This window comes from Mus musculus, chromosome 11 (assembly GCF_000001635.26).
Source record: "Mus musculus strain C57BL/6J chromosome 11, GRCm38.p6 C57BL/6J".
Taxonomy (NCBI): Eukaryota; Metazoa; Chordata; class Mammalia; order Rodentia; family Muridae; genus Mus; species Mus musculus.
In genome coordinates, this window is record NC_000077.6 from 109542876 (window position 1) to 109554937 (window position 12062).

Sequence of the window (12062 nt, forward strand, 5' to 3'; positions counted from 1 at the left end):
GGGGGGATGGGATGGGGGGAGTTGCAGAGGGGAAACCGGGAAAGGGGATAACATTTGAAATGTAAACAAATAAAATATCAAAAAAACCCACCCCACAATACACAGATTAAAAATGTAAAATAAAATAAAATAAAAATGAATATTACATGGAAAAGAATAAAAGAAGCACACAAGGCTGGGGAGGTAACTCAGTCAGTAAAAATGTTTGCTTTGCAAGCATGAAGACCCGAGTTATCCCTAGAACCCGTGTTAAAATGCTAGGCAGTCTGCATGTAATACCAGTGCTGGAGAGGAAGAGGCAAGCGGATCTCTGCAGCGTGTTGCCCAGCCTTGCTTCCTAACAACCAAGTTCTGGGTCAAGTGAGAGAATGCATCTCAGACAATGAGGTAGATAGGCCCTGAAAAGGGTGCCCAAGGCTGGCCTCTAGCTCCTAATCACCTCTTAAAGGCATTATGTTTGAGCCAGAGCAGAGGCCGGAAGAGCTGACCAGGGTCTTCAGATCTGATGAGCTGCCCGCTGTGTGGTTAAAACTAAGGTGGTTCTGGGAGAGTCGGAGGTCTTCAACCATTCTCTCCCACCATTGCTGTGCTTGGCAAGTGGTTCCTGGGTGTGTGTGTTGGCTGGGGCTTGAGATCCGGATCTGAATGTGGGAATTAGATAGCCAGCTCTTCACGAAGTGGCATGGAAGTGTGAGGTTATGAGTCGCTGCAGGGCACCAAGGCCCCTGGGCACAAGGATGCAGTATATAGAACTGGGTCAGACCTTGCCCTTTGTCCCCTCTTCCACGAAGTCAAGCCAGCTGACCGGTCACAGATCGCCTGCCAGTGTGGCCCTGTCCTGAAACCCACAGTAGAGAAGCAAAGATGTCTGGGAGAGTGAAGGGTTCAGGAGGCAGAGGAGGAGCCTGGATGGTGACCGACCGCACTTTCTGAAACCCAGATGATTAAAATAGGTAAGGGTGGTGACATCTAAGGGCAATGACATCGCAGTCGGGGCTTCCTCTCTTCCTGACCCCCTCAGAATCTTAAGTCAACAGAAAATGCAGCAGCTTTGTCTTTTGTGCTTCCGCCATGGCCCCAAAGTCTTAGCTTCCTGACAATTCCCAGTTTCCCCAGAGCAGCCAGGAAACAATCCAGGCTTTACTAATCAGTGAATGTGAAAGGTGAGAAATGAGTTGGTCATAGGCCAAATCTACTGAGGGGGTAAATTAATTAATTATTTTTTTGAGACACTATTTTACTCTGTAGCCCAATCTGGCCTAGAATCCACCATGTATCCCAGGCTGATGTTGAACTCAAAGTGATCCTCCTGTCTCAGATTTCCAAAAATCTGGGCTTATAGGCATGAGCATTGCGCCTGGTAGATTTTCTCCCTTATCTGGACCTTAAATGATCTGAATGGGAGAAGGCAGCTTAGCTTCTCTGGGTCACAAAGAAACCTACCAAAACAAAAAAGGCCGACCTCTGACCTCCACACCCACCTTCATGTACATACATCTGCACATGTATGCACACCTACATATGAACAATCACATACAAAATAGCACATAAGCTACATTTGACTTTTAAGTGCATTCTGTCTGCTCCCCTCTAGTCTGGGAATCAGTCCAACTTAAGATCATTACTGGGATAGTTTTATGAGCTATTGATGTACCCCTGGCACCCGTCGGGACAGCCATTCACCATCTCAGGAGAAGGGCTTTACCATTTACCACGGTGTTTTTAAAGAAGTGATTCTGAGATGCATTTAGGATGTGGAATGCTATGCTGGAAGGGTTCCTCGTTAAGCGTCCTGGCTGTGTAGTTTGAGATGGATTTACTAGCTATTTAAATTCAGCCAGGGCTGACGGCACATTTCTGCCCTCCCAGCTATTCCGGTAGCTGAGGCAGGTGATTTGACAGTTTGAGAGTAGGCTAGGCCTCATAGTGAATTCAAGACTAGCCCAGTCACTGTAGTAAGAGTTGTTTCAAAACTAAAAATAAAATAAAAAAGTGTCAGGGCTGCAGACGTAACTTAGATTCCGTATTAGAGCACTTCCCTAGCACAGGAAAGGCCCTGAGTTCACACCTCAATACTGAAAAAAATTTACTTAACCTTTTTGAGCATTTTCATTAGAAAAAACGGGGGATTGTAGTGTGTGTAGTATAAAAGATTGTCATACAAGGGGTGATGAGGTGGCTCAGTGGATGAAGGTGTTTGCGGTAGAGCCCAAACACCTAAGTTTGATCCTCACAACACACATGGTAAAAGGGAGAACTGGTTCCCCAAAGTTGCCCGATGACCTCCACATGCATATCTTGGTGCACATCCAAGGGTGCACACACACACACACACACACACACACACACGTGTACAAGAGATTGTCATCCAAATTCGATATTACATAGGAAAGCACTTAGCCGTGTATTTAGGAACACTTAGTCTGGCATTGATAAGGGATGATGTTATTGTTACTGTTACTATTATCTTTAGCTTGGAATGAGGGGTAAGGTAGCTGCCTAGAGGCTATTCTGTAGCCTGTTATTCTGGACTCTGACCTTGCCAGCACAGACAAACCACAGGAAACCAGTTGGATAAGCACACGTGGCTGATAATGCCACTCCACCACTTGCAAGGCCTATGGAAGAAGATAGGGGGGCGGGGGCTGCTTGGAGCAGAGCCGTGTGTGTGTGTGTGTGTGTGTGTGTGTGTGTGTGTGTGTGTGTGTGTGTTGATCAATATTTACTTTGGTAATTGCTTGACCACGCTCAGGACTCAAGCTAAATTCCTTTGGCGTCCAAGGACTGCGGGACACGGATCATTTACATGCCTGGAATGGTGTCTTTCAGTTAAAATTAGAACCTTAGGTGCAGCTGGATTCGCTGATGAGCTCCACCCACGGAGTCCTGTTGAGCGGCCTCCCCGGGCCAACCACCTTTTCTCCATCACTTGCTGAACTTTCTACTATGTTAACATTTTAACAAGATACATTTGCTGCCAACACAGTTCCTTCGGGAGGTCAGTCATCCGCAAAGGGGCTGCCCGAAGTATCATGGTGAACAGGTGTCTCTTTGCCTGTCACGGAGCTGAACCGCAGCTCTTGCTTTCCGGTTAGAGATAATGATTTACTTCTTGAATCCAAAGCTTAGCATCTGGCCTCAAAGGTTAAGCAGAGACCTTTGAATGTCAAGCATCATGGGCTGTTAATTAGAGGGCCCCGTATTTCCACCCACTCCTACCAAACATGTCCACGCAAATGCCCCTCCCAGGGCTGGAAAGACCCACAGATTCCCCCAGCATGTGTCTGTATGCGCACTCATTGATGTTTGGCTTTAAGCTGAAGCATGCCGGGTATAAACTACATGGAAACTCGTTTTATGCACCCCCACAGTTCAGTATTTTCTATTCCACATGCGTGAATAATCGGAGTGGTCTTATGTAGGTTTTTTGGGGGGGAGGGATGTGGGGGGGGTGGGGAGAAAAGGCTCCAGAGGAAAGTACACACTCGAGAAATTCAGGATTACATCAAAGAGCTTTTCAGTCTGCAGTGACTGTGGGATTCAGTTGGTTTCTTGAAACTAACACACTTAGATGTAAACAGTCCATAGGGTGGGGGCTGCTTTGTGTTCAGCTCCTTATATCAACACTCCGGTGCTCCTTATACACTAGACCAGGAATTCGGAGTCCTTCTGGGATGGGGTACTGAGCCCAGGACATCAAAGGTTCTTTTTGTAGCAGTGAGATTAGAGGGAGGAAGCCTTCGTCCTGGTTGCCTCAACTCCCCACCCGTGATCGCTTTTGTTATTTATACCAGCCAAACTTGGGCAGTCGCAAGCACGACCATAGAGTGCGTGAGCCACATACAGCACTTGTCTTGGAAGAACTTCTTACACGCGAACCTCGTGGAATCCCTGGCCTCTGGCTCAACCAGGGACAAGGGTGGAGTGTGTGTGTGGGAGTGGCAGAGCCCGTCATGGTTAATTCAGTGCGACATGTGTATTCAGGATGTTTTCATAAAACATGACCTCATCTCTTCCAGCCCACGGGCTGTCATTATATTGGTGGTCACTTTTGACTTGGCTACAAAAGTAATGCCTCTCATCACTAAAGTTCATAGATTGCACATGGGCTATTCTTACCTCCCGCCAAGAGGCGAGCACTCAGAACCATGACTGATAACTGTCTCATCAGAACAACTCATTGACTCAAGGAAAAACAGAGCAAAACAAAATAAATCCACACAAGATCAGCCAGGCACTGGGTGGATTAAACAGCTGAGGAGACTCCCTCTTTCAAAGAATTGTAGTTTTTATTTGTTATTGAGTACTAGCGATTGAATGGCCTCATGCACGCTAGGTAGGTGTGGACAGTTTGTAGGAATCTGTTCTCTCTCTCTTTTTCTCTCTCTCTTTCTCCCTCTCCCTCTCCCCCCTTCCCTCTCTCCCTCCCTTCCTCTCCCTCTCTCTCTTCATCCTAATCAGTCACTAATCAGATCAACTGGAAGACAAATTCATTTATTTAACAAAGGTTCCTTAAGCACCGGGGGTGTCTTGAGTCTCATAGTGCGGGGACACAGGGGAAGAAGGGAATAAAATAACAGTTTAGCGTAGGGGATACCATGAAAGGAATTGCCAATATTAACAGTGGATTCTGTTTATATAAGTTAGTAAAATCAAAGGATGTACTGAGAGTGATTAACTATTTATTAGGGACAAATAGCTGGGTAATAAAATAATTAAATTTCTTCTTTTCTTCTCTTCTTCCTTCCTTCCTTTCTTTCTTTCTTTGCTTTGTTTTGGGGTTTTGTTTTTGTTATTTTTTGCTTGCTTTGTTTTTGTTTTTTGTTCTTTTGGTTTTTTGAGACAGGGTTTCTCTGTGTGGGCCTGGTCATCCTGAACTTACTCTGTTCAAGGCTAGCCTCAATCCTCAATCTCAGAGATTTGCCTGCCTCTGCCTCTTAAGTGCTGGGATTAAAGTCATGCGCCACCACTGCCTGGCTTTTTTTTTTTTTTTTTTTTTTTTTTTTTTTAAGAAAGACATTTCTTTGTTGAAACTATTGGATATTCCTAGAGAGGGACTGTTTGTCCACAGGCCATCTCTTAGCTGAAAAGAAGCCTTGAGTTACTGATGTTCATGAAACAGCTGCTTCTTCTCCTAGGGGGAAGTCCAACCAAGCAGACCACCTGGGAAGGTGGGCATCGGGTTCCAGCACTGGCTTACTGGCCTGGCAGAGTTCCAGCCAACGTCACTAGCACCGCCTTGTTAAGGTAGGAGATCCTAATGACCTTTAGCTGTGGGGGTTTAGAGCCAGAACTGACGTGGACACCTGGGTGGCCGGAGATCCCAGCAAACTCACTGCTCATTGGTTACCCGTGTTTGGCAGGAATTCTGCATCCTCCTGAGCTCTCATGACAGCAGTGTGGGTTTGCCTCTAGAGCAATCCCACAATTCTGTGTGGTAAAGGAAGCTGCAGAGGGCCTTCCCCTTCCCCTGGGGATGATCCTTGAGTAAATGAGGGACCTTGCTGGTCTCTAACCCTCAACTCTGGTTCTTCAGTGTGTGCTAGAGAGAGAAGCAGCCAAAGATGGCAGCCAGAGCGGCGTTCCCATGAACTCCTCCCTGGGGACTAGAGTAGACATCCCGGGTGGCTTTGAGAAGCCTGTGCATCACTAGTCATCGAATGGCCCCAAGAAAGAAGTACAGACACCGGAAAGCCCTGGAGGCCTGGAAGCAGACAGATGGCCCCAGTGGACGGAGAGGGAAAGAGTTAACAGTTAGGTGAGGACCTTGTCCAGCCTTGGGCAGCACAGCCTTCAGTTGTTGTCACCAGGAACGTCAGGAGCATTATACGTGACATCTGTCCAATGTATTAATGCTAATAGAGAAGGCCAATTTCTTATCTGTCTCAGAGAGTCTGGCTACAATGGGTCTCTGGGAATATTGCCACGAGAACTAAGGAATCCTGATTTATAGCTGGGACCCTTCACTAAGTCATTTAAAAAGTATTTGTTTATGTGCTTAACATATGTGTGCCTGTGCAGGTGTGTGTGTGTGTGTGTGTAGAGAGGCCAGAGGTCAATTCTTCGAAACCACCCACCTTGCGTTTTCCCCCATGACTTTATTTAATTTCTAAGATCTGTACATGCGAGAGTGTTTTGTCTATATGTGCTTTATGCTTACCATGTACCTGCAAAACTTGGGGGGGGGTCAGATGATGGCATCAGATCTTCTGGAACTTGAAGTCACCCAAGCCATCATGTGGGTGCTGGGAACCAAACATAGGTCCTCTGTAAGAGCAGTGAGTGCTCTTAATCACTGAGACATTCCACAGCTTCTCTTTGAGACAAGGTCTTATTACGACCTGGGGGATCAATAATTTGGATAGGCCAGCAAGCCCCAGGGATACTCCTGTCTTTGCCTACCTGTCACTAAGGTTACAAGCGCATGCTTCCATACCCAGCATTTTACGTAAGTACTGGGGATCGAACTCAGATCTTCATGCTTCTATGGCAAGCACTTTACCAACTGTGCTATTTCCTGAGCCCGACTTCTCACTGATTCAGATGGGTCATTCCTGTCTGGTTCTGCCCTCTATTCACCAAAACAGCACAACCTCCATAGAAACACTTACTCATGTACTCAGAACAATAGTTTGCCTGGTTGAGAGGTTCCCTGGCACCAACCTGACAGGTTCTGGCAGGAGAAAGAAACCGCCAACCAGAGGAAGGCAAGCATTCCCAGTGCCCTACAACATCCCCAGATCCAGTGGGAAGGAAGGGCTGAGACCAAAGCCAAGAGCAAGAGGGGTGAGCAGTTTTGACAGCCCAGGGGGAGTAGGTATCACCCCTACGAGACCCCAGTTCCCTCAAGGGTTATGGGTCATCCCTGAGCCAACAGGAGGGGGCAGCGTGCAGTCCGTGGGAGCCAGCAGGTGTGATAACAACCACACAGCTTGGGATCTGTCATGTCAGGCTGGCTGGAAGAGGGCCGGGAGGACTGCTTTTATAGATCTGACTGGGTGTATCCAGACTGCTTATCAAAAGGGCAAGCTCTGGGCTGCACAGGCACAAACAACTCCATAGAGTCTTCAAAGCTTGGGGTTTCACTGAGGAAACATACTGAACTACTGTGTTTGTAGTTACCATCAATTACTGTTCCACAGTAGGCTGTTGACTTGTTGATCATCAGAAGACAAGGATGGAGGTCATAGTTTGGTGGCTAGAGAGAGTTCTTGGTATAGATAGGGTTTTCTTGAGGGCCTCTGGTACTTTATCAGAAGAAAACTATCAGAGCATGCCAGCCACTCTTAGGATGGTTTTGGTGTGAAGATAGTCTGAACGGCAGCTGGTTCCTCTGTCCTGCTCCTTTCTCATGTTAATCCATGTAAGGGAACACAGGAATGGTGGGGCTTCTTACTGGCTTTTCCCTGTGGCCCCACAGGCCAGCACCGAGGGGAACATGATTTTGATTCATGCCCTAGAATGGAGTGCTCACATTTCACTGTGTGGGAGCCCGAGCTTGTGGCGGTTTTAGTACTTTGTTCTTTGAGGATAGAGATCGTCCACAGCGGAGGTAACTTCTTCATGGCCAGGGGTTCCTTCAGCTTCTATTGAAATGGCCCCAAGAAATTATGGCATCTTAAAAACAGTCAGGTTAATATAAATGTACTGTTGTGAATACAGAAAATGTTACAAACAGTGTGCAGGAGTGGGCGTGGGGCGGGAACAAGATGGCTTAGTCTACAAAGGTGACCCGAGTTCCATCCCTGGGTCCCACATGGTGGAAGTAGAGGATTGATTCTTCTGACCCTATGTGAACACTACGGTGCTGCTGTGTCCACACACAGACACACACAAAAAAACAAATGAATATAATACAAATTAAATTTAAAAAGGGTGTGCCGGAGAGTGTTTAGCACAAATCTCATTGGCTACCTTTTAGAGATACTCAGCATTAATATTCGGATGTGTGCCAAAGTGATATAATAGTATTTTAGAAAGATCTTGCACATGACTGCCCACCCCCACAAAGCCCAAAGACACAATTATCGAATAGAGACGACCCATCCTTGTTCCTGGTTCTGACTGTGGGTGAAACATTGCTCTGGAGACCAGGGAGCAGTGATGAGCAAATAGCTTGGGTGTTCTTTGTTTGTTTGTTTGTTTTTCGAGACAGGGTTTCTCTGCAGCCCTGGCTGTCCTGGAACTCACTCTGTAGACCAGGCTGGTCTCGAACTCAGAAATCCGCCTGCCTCTGCCTCCCGAGTGCTGGGATTAAAGGCGTGTGCCACCACCGCCCGGCTCAGCTTGGGTGTTCTTGATGTCGAGAAATTAAGTTTCCCTCAGAAGAATGGCTTTGGGGGCAAAGTAGAAAAGGCACAATAGTTTTACCTTACAATTCTAGTTCAGGGTTTCTTGAATGTAGCATCATGTGTATTTTGAGTCAAGTAATTCTTGGCTGTGACATGTGGGGTCTATTCTGTGCATTTGAGATATTTAGCACATTGCCAGGCCTCTTCCCAGTAACTGTTTGTGACAATCAAGGTATCTCCAGGCAGTCCTGTGTCCCCTGAAAGGACAAAAAGAACCTTAGGGAAATTTCTCTTAGTCTTATGAAAAAAGATGAAGGGTCTCTTCTGTGCTTGAGATGAGCATCTTCATCCCATTTCTCAATGGAGGACCATACCTAGCTCTGTACCTGAGATGAGCATCTTCATCCCATTTCTCAATGGCGGACCACACCTGGCTCTGTGCCTGAGATGAGCATCTCTATCCCTGTTGTCAATGGAGAACCACACCTGGCTTTGTGCCTGAGATGAACATCTTCATCCCTGTTGTTGATGGAGGACTGGCCACATATGTTGCTTGAGATGGACATTCCCCATCCCTGTTGTGGAAAGAGCATCACATCTGGCAAGAATGGAGGCAAGCCAGAATTGGCTGGGCCAATAATCTCATTGGAAAATCAGCTAGAGTTGCAGAGGAGCCCTGAGCTACCCTGGGGGCCGGGTGGTGGGTCTGCGGATATGAATAAGACAGTGGTTATATGGAAGGGGTAAAGGTCGGCAGGCTCTGTCTTGTCTGCAGGCATAGAATTGGGTCCAGAGACAGAAGCTGTAAAGATCCCTTGTCTACAGCATGTCCTGTGGTACCCAACCATGCATCTCTCTTCAAGGCCCTCTGCTCCCTCCTGGCTGCGGTGAGGGTTGAGGGAGATGGGTCAGTGTCTCTTTCCAGCCTGCTGGGCTGATGTCCATGATTCACCATTTGTGATCTGGTATTCCCGACACTCAAGTATCTCTGAAGTAGATGCTTTTTGTCTGTAAGAGAGATTCCAGGGTGGGGAGCTACTGAGATGGGCTGCCAGTCAAACGTGAACACGGGCTAGTCCCTGAAGCCTCTGCAGTGTGACTAAGACCAGGAAGGGGTGGGAACCTAGCCTTTTTTCAGGGATAATGAGAGGGACTAAACAATGCAGAAAGAAAATTACAATTAAATGCTAAAAAAGAACCTGTTTCTGGATCCTCGGGACAGTTCTATTCCTCCACTGGAGGTGGTTCTCTTCCCAACTCTTCTATTCTTGGCATCTTTCTGTACTTATCTCCCAGGGAGAGAGGAGATGAGAGTCACTCCTTTATCTGGGTCCAAGTATCCCCAACCCTTCCCTGAAAGCCCCCTGTCTTAGTTAGGGTTTTACTGCTGTGAACAGACACCATGACCAAGGCAACCCTTATAAGGACAACATTTAATTGAAGATGGCTTACAGGTTCAGAGACTCAGTCCATTAACATCAAAGCAGGAGTATGGTAGCATCCAGGCACACATGGTACAGGAGAAGCTGAGAGTTCTTCTACCTTTTCATCTGAAGGCCTCTAGGAAAAAGTAGGTTTTCACATGGTTAGGAGGAGGGTCTTATTGCCCACACCCACAGTGACACACTTCCTCCAACAAGGCCACCCCTCCTCGAGCAAGGTCATACCTCCTAATAGTGCCATTCCCTGGGCCAAGCATATTCAAACCACTACATCCTCTTCTCTCTACCCATCCTTGGGTCAGATTTCCCCCTAGTACAACCGTGCTCAGCTTCTATGGAAACCCTCCCTCCTGTCCTCTCCCTGACACTCACCCAACATTGGAGCCCAGGGCTGTTCTACCAGAAGGAAGCCCCCATGTGACCCTTCATTCCTTGCTCACATAGCCTGGGGTACAGCAGGCAGAGCCTTTAGTACCCTCCTCACAGCCACCCAGTCAATTCCCTTTGATACCTTGTTTGGATGAGAGCACTAACCTAACCGGTTGGATGGGTCCCCACCCCCTGGGAGGATCTGAAACAAAACAGTTGCTTGAATTTAGAACTCCAAAGCAGCCTGGACAGCATAGCAAGATCTTATTTTAAAAACAAACAAAAAAAAGGTTTCAGAAACGTACACATCTCCTATGAACAAATGTCAGAGAACCACGAAAAAGACAATAGTTTTGTAAGGATGGAACGATGCGGAAGAGCGACTCCAGCTTACTCAGGGGTCACGTTGCCCACTCCCAGGCTAGCCTTTTGTGTCACCATGCAGAGGCCTCTCTATCTCAGCTATCTCCTTTCGTGAGTGGGCCCTGCCTTCCTTTCCACTATCAGAGGGCTTGTGAAGTAGTGTTTGTGGGACAGAAACCCACTTATACATCAGACCCATAAAGGACAATGCCAGAGCCTGTAAGATATTTACGTGAGGGGAGCAGGGATGTAGCTCAGTTGGTAGAGTGTTTGCCCAGCACACACAAAATCTAGGGTTCGATCCCCCAGCACTGCCTATACAGGGTTTGGTGGTGCAGTAATCTCAACACTAGAACCTAGCCTTGGATACGTGACAGTCTTGTCTCAAAACAAGATAAAGAAAATACTTGGGGCTAGGGAGGTTTCTCAGTGGATAGAAATACTTACACAAGCACAGAACCTGAGTCTGAGTCCCCAGAATCCACATCGGAATAGCCCAATGTATGCCTGTGACCCCAGCACTCTGAGGGATCACACACACACACACACACACACACACACACACACACACACACACACACATACACACACACACCCCAAAGAAGAAAGGAAAAGTACTTTAAAGTGGGATAAAATAGCATCTTTATATATTTGTCTTCACATCAATAGTTGTAAAATGTAATTTCGTTTAGGCTTCATTATGCCTTTTGGGTGGCGAGGTGTGTGTGTGTGTGTGTGTGTGTGTGTGTGTTTGTGGTGGGGGGAGGCAGTATGTACATGCGAGTACAGCTACCCACAGAGGTTGAAGTTACAGGAAGTTCTGAGCTGCCTAATGTGGGGCCTGGAAATCAAACTTAGGGCCTCTGCAAGAGCTGAGCTGTCTCTCCAACTCCTCTTTTTTTTAAGAAAAAAAAAAAAAAAAGGACAGGAAACCCCATGAAAGCAAGGATAAAAAGCCAAGCATCCCAGTGAACGCATTGGAAGTGCAGGGTTGGTTTTGCAGGTTTGGGGTTTGGCTTTTTTGTTGTTGTTCTTTGCTTGTTTGCTTGTTCTATTTCTTCAAGGCTTCTGAGACTTCCAGGACCTGTTTCTTGGGTTAAGACTGAGGCCTGGAAAGCCATCAGCAGCCTCTGTAAGACAAATCTGCCCTCTATCAGCAGCCTCTGTAAAACAGATCTGCCCTCCAGGTTCACATGCAGGAAAGCCCAGGTCTGTGTGTTGCATGGAGCATTTCCTGGTCACAGGCTTAGCTCAGGGGCTGGGCTCCTGCCATTCTCCGACGAGTGACTGACAGCCCAGGCATGCCCAATGCTGGACTTGGCTCCCCTGAGCAGTGAGAGTCACCAAACCTGTTGAAGAAGTTTTCTTTGTGTGAGGCAGTTCTTCTTGAGTTCTGTGTAGATTAGAAACCTCTGAAGGGCATGCCACACTGACACACTGGGATTCCCTGGAGTGTTTAGATCTGGATTAGTGCTGTGGTAAGATGCCAAACCTCGTGATGCAGAGGAGGAAAAGGATGGAAAAAGGAAAGTATGTAATTCATTCTGAAAGTCAATACAGAGTCTCCCAGACTTGCTGATTTGACCCGTCTGTGACG

At 47.1% G+C, this 12062-nt stretch overlaps 1 protein-coding gene across 12 annotated transcripts in view; it reads left to right on the top strand.

Annotated features, from left to right (window-relative positions):
* The window catches only part of Arsg (arylsulfatase G), a 99998-nt gene that overhangs the window by 69543 nt on the left and 18393 nt on the right, over nt 1-12062 (top strand). For 10 of the 12 annotated variants that reach the window (XM_006534349.4, XM_030246381.1, XM_006534348.2 and 7 more), the window contains one exon: nt 5139-5247. In XM_006534349.4, the coding sequence (XP_006534412.1) occupies nt 5139-5247 (109 nt within the window). Of the gene's footprint in view, nt 1-835; nt 954-5138; nt 5248-12062 lie in introns of those variants that run through there. The other 2 variants (NM_001166177.1, NM_001361978.1) reach the window with 1 other exon arrangement.